The 16,557-nt window shown below is 54.6% G+C and overlaps 1 protein-coding gene across 1 annotated transcript in view; it reads right to left on the minus strand.

Annotated features, from left to right (window-relative positions):
* Positions 1-9,486, minus strand: part of NIBAN2 (niban apoptosis regulator 2) — a 54,694-nt gene extending 45,208 nt beyond the window's left edge. The window contains exon 1 of the mRNA XM_040225175.1: positions 9,261-9,486. Within this exon, the coding sequence (XP_040081109.1) occupies positions 9,261-9,315 (55 nt within the window). The 5' untranslated portion in view covers positions 9,316-9,486. The remainder of the gene's footprint in view (positions 1-9,260) is intronic.
* Positions 9,487-16,557: the final 7,071 nt, after the last annotated feature.

Raw genomic sequence — 16,557 nt, forward strand, 5'->3', positions numbered from 1 at the left:
TTCCCATTTTATGAAGGGAACCTGCCCAAGGCCACAGGGCTTTTTGGGGCAGAAGCCAGTTGCCTCCTTGTCAAGGCTGGACATGTTGCCTCTTGAGTTGGGCTGACCAAAGTTTAAAACCAACATGCACTTTGGAAACTTAAAGACCCACTATCTTTGTAACACAAACCACACTGCCTTCAGCTTGATGGAAGCTTCTTGGATGGCATGAGGCCCATGAGATCAGGGCTCGTGTCCCTGCTTCATCCCTTCTACCCAGCACAGGGCAGTTCTCAGAGAAGGCACATCCCTCCACAGCAAGATGGCATTATGCACTAAATAACTGCTAGGCACCTGCCTTCAACACAGCCCAACGCCCACAGGCTCCCATAAGGTCAGAGCCAGGAAGCCACTAGAGACTGTGCTTGTGCCCCGCTGCACAGATTGGCAAAGGGAGGCCAGACAGGGCTTGCCAAAGGTCGCCTGGCACCAGCCCTCAGGCTCTAGCCTCCCAGCCTGCCCCTGTAAATGGCTCCTGGCAGGTGGGAAGGATTAGAGGCGGGTTAAGCTCAAGAGGGTGAGTAGCTTCTGGCCCAAGGGACTCCTGTTCTAGAAGGTTCTGGCTTAACAAACTTGGCTGGACACAAAACCGCTCCATTCGGCATGGGGTATGGGAAGGAGGGACAGCAGCTGTGGCCGGCATGGCCACAGATGTGTGGATGTGGAAGTGGGGTTCACACTTTCTGAACCACAATTCATTCTTTTTTTTAAAAAAAATCTTTTAAAAAATACATATTTATGTATATCTGTGTACCGGGTCTTAGTTACAGGACATGAGAGCTTCAATCCTCATTGCAGCAGCATGTGGCCTCTTTAGCTGTGGCATGTGGGGTCCAGGTCCCTGACCTGGGATCAAACCTGGACCCCTCTGCATTGCTAGTGCAGAGTCTTAGTCACTGGAAGTCCAGGGAAGTCCCCAAACTACAATTCACTCTTCCTCCGCTCCTCCTGGGTGCCCGGTTACCCACTGGAGTCCCTGGCCCTGCATGTGGACCCTGACCCCAGCGCCCTGGCCCACGCCCTGCACTTTTGATTCCTGAGAGGAGGGACTCCCTCAGCCAACATCCTGTCACAGACGATACACAGCAGGAAGGACTGATGACAACGAGGCATCATCCCATTGATACCTCACAACAATCTAGCGCGTCCAGGCTGCTGCAGACCCACTTGACAGATAAGGAACCCGAGGTCCGGAGAAGGGACGTCATCTGCCAAATGACAGGGCCACTGGGACAAGACCTCAAAGTCAGGTCCTCAGGATCCAGGCCCAGACCTCTTCCCATTCTGCCCCTGGAAGAAAAGGTTCTCATTCACAGAGTTGCTGACGAAGGGAGTGAGTCTCCCATAATCAGGGGAATGATAAGCAGGGTTGCAGGACCACTGATTACCTCAATAAAACCTATGTGCTCAGTCGCTTCAGTCGTGTCCGACTCTTTATGACGCTGTGGACTGTAGCCCGCCCGGCTCCTCTGTCCATGGGATTCTCCAGGCAAGAATACTGGAGTGGGTTGCCATGCCCTCCTCCAGGGGATCTTTCCGACCAAGGGATCAAACCTGAGTCTATTGCGTCTTCTGCAGTGTAGACAGATTCTTTACCGCTGAGCCACGGGGGAAGCCCAGAACAAATTGATGGGGTCCATCAATCCCACGGGACCAAGAACTGGTACCAGGTCTTCCCAACCTCACACATCACCATCACCAAGGCCTGTTGCCCCATCATCCCATATACACATACACACAGAGTCAAATACACACACACACATACCCTGACTATACCCCATCCATAATGGTTCGGACCCCTCTCACCACTGGGCTCTCCTCCTCCTCTCACCCACCCTCCTAGGCCTCCCCAGGACACTAAGGACAAGGTCCCCTCTTCTTTAAGGCCAGCCCCTGTGGCTCCCTCCTCTTCACCCCAACCCTCCTCACCCACTGGACCAGTTACCCCTCACACTTTCCCACTGAAGGTCTGCCCCCTGAGGATACCCCTCAGCCTGCAGAGGGGCAGCCAGCCAGGCAGTGCTACATGGGCAGGGGCTGTGGAAGAGCTTGGGACACGGTATGCCCCTGATATCCAGCACAGTGCCTGGCACACAGTAGGAGATCAATAACTACTGAGTGAATGAATAGAAGAATGACCAAGTGTGTCTGGGGCCAGAGCCCACTGCAGAACCTGTGGGGTCTCACAGACACACAGCTGGGGACCCTCCCCTTCAACTTCTAACAGCCAAACCCACCCAGCCCTGCCTTTAGGAGGCATCTCAAGACCACAAGGAAAGGATTTTCAGAGGCAGAGAATGCCTGTAAGTAGATCCTGATCTTGGGGTCACAGATGGAGAGAAAAGGCACGGAGCAAGGCAGAGCCATTGGTCAGAGTCGTAAGAGCCATCAGTGAACAGAGACCCAGATCAAGCAAGTAAATCTGGACACACAGCCAGGCGAGGGGGGCATGTTCCCATCTGTCTTTGGCCTGTTCATTCTCTGGGCCCTGCCCAACACTGGGCACAGCGCAGGCAACGCTGTTGACTGACTGTGAGCCACTGAGCCGCTCAGTGCGTCAGCACAGCCTGTCTCAGCCCTCCACCCCCAGATGCCTACTGACCGCTGCAGCTGTCCAGGGCCAGAGTCTGGGGGCTCCTCAACCTGGGGCGTGCCAACTTCCTAGAGCACATGGTAGGGACCTGGGGGCCGGAGGCTGCAGGACAGACCGGGCCCATGTCTGTCCGGGAAGTGTCAGTCATCAGAGCTACCACGTGCTGTGTTCTCATCGCTCACCAGCCCCGGGCTGCACCGGGCAGGGGCTGTCACTCTTGATTCTATACCCTGAGAAACCCGCACTGTCAACCTCTTTTACAGAAGGGAGACACAGAGGCTCAGAGAGGGTGGCCAACCTGCCATCTGGTGGCAAAGCTCGGGCTCGAACCCAAGCAGTCTGCTACACAGCCTTGCCCGGGACTCCCTGCTTCTGTCTTACCATCCGCTGTGTCACCAGGTAGGTCCCTCCACCCAAGCACATCTACACTATACACTGAGATGGTTCCCAGGCTGGGGGTGGAACCAGGGGCCCTGGAGAGATGGGCACTTCCTGTTCTTCCAGTTTGAAAAATCGGCGTGATCAGAAAGATTGCAGCGTTTCTGTGACTCAGGCCCCAAGATCCGACCGGGAAGCGGGGACACGGCTCGGCTCCACCCTCGAGGGTGTGAAACCTCCATCTTTGCTTCCAACGCTGCCCGGCACCATCTTCAGAAAACCCTTCTTCCCCAGGCAGGGAAGTGGGTGGGGGCGGGGCAGGGGAAGGAAAAGCAGCTGAGGAATTTCTGCGACCGCAGAAGGATGCTGCGAGGAGGGGACCCGGGCTGGAGTGAGTCATGAGCTTGGTCTGCGGAGGAGGAGGGGGCGCCGGCAGGAGGGCAGGACTGGCCAAAGACAGACTTGAGTCGGGGCTGAGTAATGACCGGAGGGGGGCCTCTGACACATGCCGCTTTCCCACTCGGCTCCTCCCTTCCCAGCCCCCTTCTCCCCAGTGCCTGCCTCTCTCTGGGCCCTTTTCCATGCTGTCTCCCTGGGCACTGACTTGCTCTGTCCCTGTGCTCCCAACCACGGCCAGTAAGATGCTGGGAAGGGAGGTGGAGGGTGTAGATTCAAAGAGACAAAGGAAGGCTTGGCACAGAATAAGTGCTCAGTTAAACAAGGGCTAAGCGGACAGGTTAGGAGCGGCCCCTCCTTCCTCTATCTTCTCATCCTCTGGCAGGAGACAAATCAGTGGACTGCCCTCAAGAGAAGCAGCAGGAGATATAAGGTTGGTCACACCCAGATGCTATGGATGTCAGTCCGTGTTCCCCCCCACCCCCAGTTCACCAGCAGCCTCTTTGAGCCCACTCCCAAGGAAAGATGCTTAGAGGCGTCAGGGAGCTCCCAGGAATGGACCTCCCTCGAAATGCCCAGGCTGGTGGGAGCACGCTGTGGGCTGGGAGAGGGGAGGGCAAGTGGATGAGTCTCTCTTCAGCAGGGAAGCTGACCGGAGCGGGAAAGGAGACAAACACAACGACTCAGTGTGCCCCTGAAAACCACCTATTTGGTCACAGGGGAGCCCGGCGATGTCCTGCCTTAGGGAAAAAGGCTAAGAAAAACGTCTGCACAGATGGCCTTGGGCGGAACAAGATGGAGTTTGGACGAATGCTTCCAGGGAGGTTCTGATGACCGGGGAGAGATGTTTATTATACATCGTTTAATTCATCAAGGAGCAAGGCACGAATTGAGTCACAGCCTCAGCAGTGTGTAACAATAAGCACAGAAGGGAAATACCACTAAAGAATGAATTCTTGCAGGATGGTGGTGACTGATTCTCCTAGTTTTGTCTCTAAACCTCATTCCTCAGGTGGCAGGGAGGGAGGCCCACAGCCCAGTTTGGGTCCAGAAAGGCTCTTTGGCAGCGTGTGTGGGAAGGATGGAGGGGTGAGGTGGGAGGCAGCTCTGAGCAGGCGAGGCGGAGCTTGGGCCCCAGCGGTGGGAAAGGAACAGCGTGGAGGCTGGGAGGAGGGGGTAGGGCAGGGTCAACGCCAACAAAAGCACATTATGTAAGAAGACACAAGAGCAGGGCAGAATCTCCCCAGACGCCTCACCTCCAGGGGCTGACCCAGACCTAAGCTAAGGGCAGCAGCTGAGGCACAGAAGGGGAGGAGGGTGGCGCACTGCTTCCAGTGGCCTGGTGGTCTCCCTGCAAAGCCCGGGGCAGCATCAGGATGCCACACACCTGGACAGGCACAGCCTCCACTGCTAAACTCCTGGGAGGCACAACCACGGCCCAAGGAGGAAAGGCAGGCTTTTAAAATCAGTTCATAAAACAAACAAAAAAAGATATTCATTACTTTGTTCAATAAATTAAAAAGATACCCCCTTTTCTCATATCTGATGGTCCAAAAGGGTGATAATCCTTGGGACTGAAGTACCACGTGCTGTCAGGAGGGAGCCTTTTCAGAGGCTCTGCGTCAATCCATCAAAACGTGATTCAGGTGTTTTCATTTTGAGACCGCTCTGATAGGGGAACCTGGCTCAGGATGCGTGCAAGGCAGTTCGGGCAGCACCATGGTTACTAGCGAAACACTGGAAACAACCCCTCGTTGGTTGACAGGGCTCTGGGTAAGCAAACCGCGCCGTGCACAAAAGGAAACCCACCATCAGAAGAAGGAGGCAGGCTCGTGTTCTGACATGGAAAGACGCTCACAATATACTGACGGGGGAGAAAAGTCAAACCACAGAAATATACCATGGGACCTCTTTTTGTAAACAGAGCTAAATGTGTATGTACACAGCCATGGGCGTTTGGGGACCCAGACACTCCAATCTGGAGGGGTTTCTTCTGGGGAGAGGGACTGAACGTGGAGGAGCTCTCATTTTTTTTTTTCACTTCTCCACTCCCAAATTGTCTGTGTGTTCCTTACTTTTGCAATCACGCAACACGAGCAGTGGTTGCCTAGAACTGGGAAGGATTGGAGGAGAAACAAGGGAGGGGGGAGGGGTGACGACTCATGGGTAGACAGTTTCTTTCATGGGTGACCTAAGGTTCTGAATTGATCATGGGGATGGTTGCCCGACCCTGAATATACAGAAAACCATTGACTGGTCCACTTTCAATGGGCAAACTGGCTGGCAGGTGAATTGCATTTCAATAAAGCTGCTATTTAATAAAAGAATTAGCAACGGGAAAGGTGAGGCCAGCAGAAGGGAAGCGGGCAGGCACTGGCAAACTTCAGCAGGAGTGCTCTCGGGTAATAAACCTCAGGGCACTGTGTGTATGTAGGCAGTGAGGGGGAGGTAGTTCCTTGACCACCACAATTTCATCCTGGTCAACAGAATTTCCAGAGCAACAATCGAGTCCTTCAAGGCCATCCTTGAGGCAGAAGCCCCCCTCCCATCCCCCACTATTCCATGCCAGGCAGGGCCAGGCTTCCTGCCATGAACGCAGCACCCAACCCCCTACTTGTATACCTTGAGCAACAGTGAGCTCACTCCCTCACCTGTCCCATCTTGGTTTATGTGGCTCAGACCATATGCAAAGAACCCCTCTTACGGTGCTGACAGGAGTCACCAGAACGCCCACACTTGTCCTGGCCTCTGCACCAGGTAGAAGCTATGAGCTGGCCTAACCCCTCATCTCTTCATGTCCTAGTTCCTTCCTTGTCATATGGGTCCCCCATCACTCACTGCCGTCCGGACCCACTCCAAAGAACCCATGTCCATCTCACACATATGCCAATGCAGAAGGCAATCACAGGTTCCCAAAACCCAGGTGGACTCTTACATCCAGGAAACCAGCATCAACCTTGACCCCAGACCCTGGACAGACCCTGGACAAGCCCTTAACCACAGCTATAACTGCTCCCTTTAAACTCAAACACCGGACCCCTTTTAGGAACAGAGAATAAAGAACCATCTCGATAACAAAGGCAGATGTTTGCATGATGTCATTATTCCCATTTTACAGATAAGAAAATTGAGATTTAGACACCTGAGCTGGAAATTTAAGAGACTCTGAGCTGGCTCAAGTCTGAGATGTGTGGGAAACATTCCAGGTGGTTCGGAGGAGAAGGGGGCAGCAGAGGATGAGATGGTTGGATGGTATCACCACTCAGTGGACATGGGTTTGAGCAAACTCCAGGAGACAGTGAAGGACAGGGAAGCCTGCAGTCCATGGGATAGCAAAGAGTCAAACACGACTTAGCAACTGAACAACAACAAGGCCCTCAGAGCCGGAAGCAACTTTGGCCCTCAGGGAGCACACTGGTTCAGTCACAGCGGGAAACTGAGACCCCGAGAGAGCAGAGAGTAAGAGCGAGTGGCTGCCTGAGGTTACACAGGCCTCCTGGCTCCCTGGCCAGGGTTCTTCCTCTATGCAAACTCTCCTATGAACGAAGGAGAGTCTCATCCTGCCACCAGCCACATGGGGCCGCCGGTGTGAGAACAAGCCCCTGCTTGCCAGGAGCTTTGAAATTCCAGGATGAAAGGTGCCGTGACAGCAAAAAAGAAAAACAACACAAAAAAAACAGCACCATGGGCAGGAGCGCGCCTGACCCCTGCCAGGACTTGCGGGCTGGCACTCACCTGCTCAGGGTGCTCAAGGAGCCCCGAGAGCCACCGGCCAAGCCACAGAACCTGAACAGGAATGGAGCCTCGGAAATCAGAGCACAGCTGACTTCTTTACAGGGCAGCCCTGGGCTGGAGGGGGAGGGCTCTGGAATTTTAATTGTCCTTCAGGAAAATGCCCCGCTGCCCTGGCTGCTCTGTGGGAGGGGCAAGGAGGATGCGACAGTCTCCCCAGAGATTTATTTCTCAGGCAGCCTCATCCCGTGGGAGGGGGGCTGGAGGCTTGCTGGCTGCCTCCCCTCCCACCCCTGGTACTGCAGGAACCCCTTCAGGTGAGGCTGGACCAGGAATTTGAGGCATTTGAAGAGGGCTATTAATAGCACCGAAGTTTTGAGAAGAAAGAGGCCAGCAGGCTCTGAGTGGGCCCAGCCCTCTTCCACCCAGCCTGGTATCCACAAAGCAAACCCAAGCCTGCCCAGGAGAGGACACTTCACCTTTTGCAGCCTCCGTCTCCTCCCCTTCAAGGTGGCAGTTCTCAGCCCAGGAGGCAGGAAGGGGGGAGAGCCAGAGCTGGGTGTGTGTGTGGGGGGGTAAACGCCCCCCTCAAGAAGGCGCAGCACACCCCACCCAGGCGGGGGTGAGAGGGCCCCAGGAGGAGGTCGTGAATGGATGGACTGTTACAGAACCCTAGGAGGCTGCCACCGACAGGGAGGGGACAGGAAGACTCCGCCCCAGCCTTCCTCCTCCCAGAGTCCAGGCCTGTCCTACAAACAAGTGTTCCAGGACTTAACCCCCTGCTGGTCTGATGCTGGAGAGGGTCTGACTCACTTCTACATCACCCCCACCGTTGGGCCAGCCCCAGGCCTGCCTGGCACAAAAGGGGATCTCCGGCCGTGGGCCCAGGACCCCAGTCACAGGACAAATCTTTGCGTCCAGCTAGGGTGGGAACACAGCATTGGGAGACCCCTGGTTCCTGTTCTCCAGAAGTCTGAGTGGGCAGAACACAGCTGCTGAAACTCTACAGGATGGCAGGACACGTCGTAAGTGTAGGCAGGCACAGTGTGCTAGATCTACCAGACAGAGAGGCAAGTTCAGCCAAGAGCAACAGGCTCCCGTCTCACAGACTGGCCCCCACCATTGCACATGGACCAGCACCCCACACACTGGGGTCTCCCCCACACCAGAGCTGTGTTAAGTAAGCCATGTGAATTAGCTCACTTAAATCGATTAAGAAGAAAGTATTCACCCCATTTCGAAGAGGGGGAAACTAAGGGGCCAGGACGTTAGGAGACTTGTCCAAGAGATCCCAGATGGGAAACAGACGCTGGGATTCCCCCCTGGCAGCCTCCCCCAGAACTGAGTTTCCCAGGCAGCTTGGGGGTCTTACCCTGTCTCTCCATTCCCAGGGTTTGGGGAAGGAGGAGCCAGGACCCTATAGCACTCCCTGTGTTTTCCCAGGGAGGAAGAGGGCCTCTGAGACGCGGCCACTGCGCAGGGCTAGGAGCTGGCGCGGCTGAAGGAGGGGGCTGAGGAGACTGGGCTCTTGCCTTAACCAGCCCTCTAAACAAGCCGCCCGCGGACGCACCCAGCTGTGCCGGAGGCCAGGGACAGGGGTTCTGACCCACCCCTCCTGTGCACCCCATCTCTCCTAGGCCCACTCCCCAGGCTCAGGCTCAGACCCTGATGGGCCAGTCCCTTGGAAGCCTCGGCCACGTGTACTGGGTCTGGAGCCAGAGCAAGCCGGGGCCTGGGACAGTCAGGGAAGGTCAGGACACGCTGGCCGAGTGGGCCCGGATCGCTTCCGGGCAGAGATACCCAAGGTGAAGTCGGGAGGCTGCGACCCTCTTCCACAGTTCAGACTGCAGGAGTGTGTCCAGGAATCCAGAGACCCGGCGGCTCCCAGGGGTGGGTGGAAGTTCGAGTCCCCTCGGGAGGGGGAAGGGCGGACTCAGAAGGAGCCAGGAAGGGGCACCCAGACGTAGGAGAAACAAGCTTGTACAACAGGTCTTGGCCCTGGGCCACTCCCGCCCTGCCCGGGGCCTGACTCCCCGCAGACCCCAGCAGGCAGGCAGGGATGGGGGCGTGGCCGGGGCTCCCCGCCGGACCCCCCGAGCGCGCTGCGCGGCGCCGGACTCACCTGCGATGTGCTGACGCCGGGCGTCGTCCAGGTGCGTGGACAGCACGTCCCCCATGGTGAGGAGGAGCCCCGCGGCCCGATCCGGCCGCCGCCTGCCGCTGCCTGCGCTGCTCAGACAGGCGCCGCTGGCGCCATGGAGCCGGCCCGCCCTGCTCCCGCCGCCCCTGGCTGCGGCCTCTGCCCGGCTCGCGCTCCGGCTCCAGTAGCGTCGGTCCACTAGCTGGCCGCCTCCGCCTCGCGCCCCAGCCCGCGGCCCCGCCCAACCCAGCCCAGCCCCGCCAGGCCACGCCCCCAGATTCGAGCCCCGCCCCCTCCTCGGTGGCTGGCCAGCGGGCGGGGCAGGGGCCGGGGTATGCAAGGACCGCCTGCAAGACAGAAACAAAGAGGAGGTCGGAGAAAGAGAGGCCGAGAGGGGAGACGCGGAGCGGGGTGCACCGGTCAGTGACCGAAACGGAGAAAGAGATGGCGCTGGTGGGGGGCGTCTGAAAGGACGGGGGTGCCTGCGGGGTTCCAGCCTGGGTGTCAACGCCCCCCACCTTCCCCGACCCCCTTGGGAAGAGAGCCACACCGAGAAGGACGTGCGGGACCGGTAGGCGACGCCCAGGAGCACTCCTCCCGCCCCTGCTCCCCTGCCCCCAGCCCCTCCCGCGGCTGCCAGCTCTTAGGAAGTTCTTGGCCTTGATCCGACCTGCCCCAGAAGGTGTACCCGCCCGTCTTGCACAACAGTGCAAGGAAAAGGGAGGTGGCAAGGAGAGCTCCGACTCAAAGGCCAGGTGCGCGTTCCTCGGGCTCCGCATGTGGGTATTTCACTTCGGAGGTGGCTTGTGGGACAGGACAAGTCAGGAATAGAAAAAAAAAGTACAGTTTGAAAAAGATGCAGATTCAAAACCCATGGACCAGCATGGAGTTTAGGGGCTGGGCATGGTTGGGTCACAGGTACCAGGAGAATGTGTTTCAGTTCTACCCCACTATCCCCCAAGCTGGTAGGGGAGCCGGGTTAACCCCTGGGACCCCCAGATAATGGACTGGGGTAGCAGAAGCCATCTTGGCTGCTGATGATCAGACCTCCTGTACTGCATCCTAGGGGTCATCCCGTTTTTGCTTGCTTACCCCAATGACTGCGTACTTACCCACTTCTCTGTGTGCCCCACCCTGTAACTGGACAGCTCTCACTGCAACTGTGACATCAGCAGAAAGTGATGATAATAAAAGTTGACATTGCTGAGGACGGTGCTTCAGGCCTGCCAACGCCAACAGAAGGTAGGTTTGAAGTTGACTAATGGGATACAGGCACTCTTCATGCATTCGGTGATGAACACCTGCTGGCTCGGCTCTCTACAAGATGCTGGGGATGAAAAGAGAGGATGCAAGCTGTCCTACTTGCTCTGGGCCCCAGGACATGTGGCATTATTGAGAACCTCAGTTTCCTCATCTGTCCACTGAGAATAATGATGCTTTTTTGTGAGGATTAAATGAGATAACAGAGTGACTAGCACAGCACCAGGCACCAGTTGGGTCATCTCAGTAAACAGAACCCACCATTCTATTATTCATCACGGTCCCTGCCCTTGAGAGCATAGAGAAGCTTGAGGAAGAAACACAGCATTCTGTCTTGAGGAAAATCACAGAAGGAGTAGTACCAGAACTACGAGCTAGAAGAACGAGAATTTTGACAGCAGACCCTAAGGAAGAGCCTTCCAGGGAGTGGGGATAGCATGGGCAGAAGTCGTTGAATAGCTGGATGTATTCACGCAGCAGAGAACTATGAGGTGAAGCTGAAGTCAAGCTGGCAGAGATGATTAGTGTCCTTCTACAGAGATGGAAACAGAGGCCCAGGGAGGGAAAGTGACTTGCCAAGGTCACACAGTAAGGCGGAGCCAGAACCCAGCCAGAGGCCAAGTCTGCAGACACCCTGGCTTCTCTTTGAGCCACCAGAAGCAAATGACACTACTAGCATCATTTCCTTTTTCCCATGACCCAAACTGTAGACACTGGAAAGGCCTGCTCTAACCTGAGAGGTGGGTAGATCGAGGCATCTGACATCTGAACACCCAGGAGGCCTGGACCAGTTGGGGTAAAGGTGGGGCCACAAGCCAGCCTTTTGCCAGCCTCTGTGGTGCAAACAGGCCTGTGAGCCCAAAACACCCACAAACTTCCCAGGGTCAGGCCCTTAGCCCAGGAGCTCTCCCTCTTGGCCATGGAGACCTTCTGTCATGTGTCATCACCCAGACCCATGACCTCCCATGTGAGACAAACGAGCTTGTGAAAGAGGAAAGACGCTGTAAACATGTGAAGAACTCCCCTTGCAGCATAGGGCCCCTTGAATTAAAGATTCATTCGGTCCACACAAAATTGTAGCAGGGTGGAGGGGAATCGACTGCAAAAAAAATCAGGGAGGAGATTTGGGGGTGAATGGAAACAGTCTATGTCTTGGCAGTTACACAAGAGTGTACACTTATTTGTCAAAATTCATCAGACTATGTGACTTATAAGGGGGTGCATTTGATTGCATGTAAATTCTACTTCAATAAAGTTGATTTTAAAATGAAAAACAGGAAGTTCCCTGGTGGTCTAGTGGTTAGAATTCCAGGGTTTCACTACTGTGTGATTCCGGGGTTCAGTCCCAAGTTGGGGAACTGAGATCCCACAAGCCACACAGCATGGTCAAAAATAAATGGGCTTCCCTTGTGGCTCAGCTGGTAAAGAATCCGCCTGCAATATGGGAGACCTTGGGTCGATCCCTGGGTTGGGAAGATCCCCTGGAGAAGGGAAAGGCGACCTACTCCAGTATTCTGGCCTGGAGAATTCCATGGACTGTATAGTCCATGGGGTCGCAAAGAGTCAGACCCAACTGAGCAACCTTCACTTCACTGACACCGCATCTACGTACCACGCCAGATTTTCCCTGCCTTGTCTCACAGAATCCTCACAATGACTTTGTTGGAAAAATCATCAATTACAAGGATTGTTTCCCCCTCCTTATGTGGCATGTAGGACCTTAGTTCCCCAACCAGGGATTGAACCGGTGCCCCCTATATTGGGAGTCTTAACCACTGGACCACCAAGTGAAAGTGAAGTCACTCAGTCGTGTCCAACTCTTTGCGACCCGTGGACTGTAGCCCACCAAGCTCCTCTGTCCATAGGATTCTCCAGGCAAGAATACTGGAGTGGGTTGCCATTTCCTTCTCCAGGGGATCTTCCTGACTCAGGGATCGAACCCAGGTCTCCCACATTGCAGGCAGACGCTTTAACCTCTGCACCACCAGGGAAGCCCTTAAATACAAGAATATAGTCTCTCAGAAAACCTCCTATAGAGACACAGAACTTCAGATCCAAGTACTAACATCAAAGATTTCAAGGGAGGAAAGGATGCCAGGTTGAAAGAAGAATGGGGAGGAGGCGGGAGAGGGGGTGAAAGGGGTGGCCTTACAGACGTCTTCTGCCACCTACAGATGCCCAGGCATTATGGGACTTGACCCTGGGCCTCCAGAGAAAGGGAGGACTGGAACTCGGCCCTACCAGAAATCAGACCAGAACAGAACCAGAATTCGAGTTCTCTGCCAAGAGGAGGTGATCAGTCTCCAATCCTCAGCTCAGGCTGAGGGCCCTTCAACCAGATTCCTACATCCAGGACCAGGGGACTAGAAAAACAGGGAAGGATAGGAAGGGTTAAGGAGAGGAAAGAGAAAGGGAAGGGGAGAGAGGTCAATAAAGTCTCTGTTCCTTACCGGTCGGGGCACTCTGGCCAGTTGTCCGTGTCAGGAGGAGACCAGGGACAAAGGGTCCCAGTTGTGACCGCTGGGTCTGGTCCATTGGCAGGCAAGCTGGCCCCTGGACCACCAAGGAAGTCTCATAAGGATTCTTTTTTTTTTTGGTGGGGTGGGGGGCGGTGCGGGGTGGATCTTCATTGCTGCATCAACTTTTCTCTAGTTGCAGTACACGGGGGCTACTCTTGTTGCAGGACATGAGCTTCTCATTGTTGTGGCTTCTCTTGTTGCAGAGCACAAGCTTTAGGAGCATGGACTTAAGTAGTTGTGGTACAAGGGGCTTAGTTTCTCTGCAGCATGTGGGATCTTCCCAGACTAGGGCTCGAACCCATGTCCCCTGCATTGACAGGCGGATTCTTTACCACTGAGCCATGAGGGAAGCCCCAAGTGGATTTTTAAAAGATGACGTTTCATGGTGTGCACTTAGCAATTTAAACACTGGATAGGTGGGCAAGGAGAGAGAGTACCAAATAAAGACGTCAGTGTGTGCAAAGGCAAGGAACATGAGTCCCTATGGGCCCCAGGGCTTGATGGCTATTCCCAGGCTTCTGCAGGGACAAGGAAAGAGGAGCCCTTCCCTGGCTGGGTGGGACCAGATAGGAGACTCCCTGAACATCCAGAACATGGAGTTTTTAGCTTTATTCTGGGAAGATTGTAAAATTCTTTAAAAGTTCTCAACTCTCCACTACTTTAAGGTAATAAATCAGGCCAGTGATGATCTTTGGGTGGGGGAAGAATGATTTATTTTTGAAAGGAAAGACAAAAGATTGTAGTCATCAGCCCTGTAGGAGGAAGGGGAAGGGATCCCAGGAAGTTAGCCATCAGGAGAATTTCTCAACTATAAAGGTTGGGAACCCTTGCCCTCCTACACGAGGCAGTTTTGGTGTTCAGTTTTTAGTTTGAACTAAAGAATCTTTTCATACATCTTTCGGCTATCTGTGGGTGGTTATTCTTATTCAGGTCCTCTGCTTTTCTGTTGGAATGTCTATCTTTCTTCTTTTTTACTTTAAAGATCTTTTTTTTCTACAGGAAGGATCTTTCAACTTGGCAAGGCAGAGGCAGGTACAGGGGTGTCTGTGCTCTTTCTCCAGGGCTTTGGGTGCCATCTCGGTCCACCAGGCTCGCCCACACCCTTTCCTTGGCCCTGGGCCCCAGAGCCTGGTGGAAGATAACAGGCATGTGGACAAAGGATAGGAATGGTCCAGACCTGGAGCCAAGAGGGGAGGATCCTTCCTGCCCACCTGCTGGGCCTGCCCCCCACCCCCTCCCTACACTGCTGCACCCCCCCTCCCCCCCCAACCTGTCCCAGGATGCCACCTACAGCCCTTGATTCATCAGTCCTTCAGGAAGTGGGTTCTGCCAAGCTGCCTCCCTCAGGGCTACCCTACTCCACCCCACCCCACCCTAAAGCACATTTAGAAACAAAAACCCAAAGGTGAAGAAGAAGACTATTTTGAGAGGGAGGGCCCAGAAGGTCAGAGCCAGAGCTTGGACAAAGGCCTGAAGAAGGGAAGGGATTTGCCCCTGAACATACAGGCTCCTTCCTGGTCTTATAAGAAGGAGGAGGTCCCTTCCTTGCCCTGTCGGTCCCTCTCCCTCCCAGTTGGCTGAGAGCCCCAGCTCTGCCCTCCCCACAAACCTGTCAGACCTGAAATAGCCCAGGAGAAAAAAAAGCAAACACCTCGGGTAAACAGCAGGGAGTGTGACTGAATCAGGATCTTGTTTTTAAGGCATATCATGTGTCCACCACTGTGTCTCCAGCGGGCATGGCCCGTTGCTCGGAAGGGACCCTGGCACCCTGCCCAGACCTCCCCTCTTTATTAACTGTTGGGTGATGGAAGGAGATGAAGCTCAAAGTCCATTCCATCTGTTACCTGGCCTCCTGCAGCTAAAGTCCTTTCTTGCTCCTCCAGTAGCCAGCTCCCCGGCCACACTCAAGTCCAGGCCCCGTGACTACCAGCCTGGTAGAATGCCCAGCAGCCTCTTTGGCCTCCCTGCCTCCAGCCTCCCATTTGTTCCTCACTGGGCAGCCAGCTGGATTCTAAAACACAAAGATGACCATGCTCTTCCCCTGCTTCAAACCTTCTGTGGCTGAGACTTGCCTGGCAGTTCGGTGGTTAAGACTTCACACTTCTAATGCAGGGGTAAGGGTTTGATCCCTGGTCAGGGAACTCAGAACCCACTCCTGCGTTCTGCCCAGCCAAAATCAATCAATAAATAACAATAACAACAACAAAAAATAACCTCTGTGGCTCCCACTGTCCTGGTGATAAAGTCAGATCCCAACCATGGCATTCAGGGCCCTTGCCAGCATCTCTTCGTCTCGCCCTTCACAGGTCACACTGACTTTTCACATCCTTGAACTAGCCAGGCCCTATCCTCCATCACAGCCTCCACACACGCTGATCCCTTTTCCCCGTCTTGCCATATCCAGCACAATCCATCCCCCAGACCTCAGCTAAACGACTCTCCAGCTCCCCACCTCACCCACTGGCCTTTAACGCCCTCCTTCACAGGCAGTCCATTCATAATTATTTTGTGTGTGATTGCTTGTTTAAATAGACCTTCCTCTCCGAGGATAAGGATGTTCTCATTCAAAACGACATCCCTAGTGCCAGACGTAATGGGAGCTTGGGTGAATCGTGGCCTCTGGAGGGGAGTGTGGCAGTGGACACCCTCCTGGTCCCTGGGGCTCAGCAGGCTTGTTTACAGACCTGCCTGTGCACGTGCCTGCCATGGCCACTCCCACTTCACTCCCCATTTGATAGCATAGCTGGTTCTACAGAGTCTTTGCTTGCGTACCTCCAAGAACCGAGTGCTCACCACTCCCACAGGTCATGACTCCCAGTTGGACCCAACAACCCCAAAGTCAGAAGAGGGGGTGTTGAAGTACCAGCAAATAGGTGGGGAGTGAGAAATAATAACGAGATGATGAAGACCACAAAAGTTCCCATTCACTGCAGGCTTCTGCTGTACCCAGCTCTGGGCGTTACACCCTCTACCTCACTGAGTCATGGCTACCACTCTGTGAAGGAGGCCCTTTGCAGGGACACTCATCTTCAAGGAGAGAGAATTCAGTGTCAGTGAGGTGAAGTGACCTAGCCAAGGTCACACAACACGTAAGAGGTGAAGAAAAGCCCCCCACACAGCTCGGCCAGCGTCAGAGCAATCATACACTGTGCTACACACAGAAGTGCTGAATGGGGTCAGATGGCCCAGTCCTGCGAGTTCTCAGACACAAAAGGGATCCTCTACTATGCCTACTATTTACTCACCCACTGGTTTATCACTTAACAATGTAATATGTAAAATTAGCATCTTCCTATGCTAATAAATGGTTAATTCTACAAGTTTTAATGGTTGTATAAGCAGATGGTAAAGAATCTGCCTGCAATTATGGAGACCCAGGTTTGATCCCTGGGTTGGGAAGATTCTCTGGAAAAGGGAATGGCAACCCACTCCAGTACTCTTGCCTGGAGAACTCCATGGACTGAGGAGCCTGGTGGGCTACAGTCCATGGGGTGGCAAAT

The sequence above is a fragment of the Oryx dammah genome, unplaced genomic scaffold, assembly GCF_014754425.2.
Source record: "Oryx dammah isolate SB20612 unplaced genomic scaffold, SCBI_Odam_1.1 HiC_scaffold_25, whole genome shotgun sequence".
Taxonomy (NCBI): domain Eukaryota; kingdom Metazoa; phylum Chordata; class Mammalia; order Artiodactyla; family Bovidae; genus Oryx; species Oryx dammah.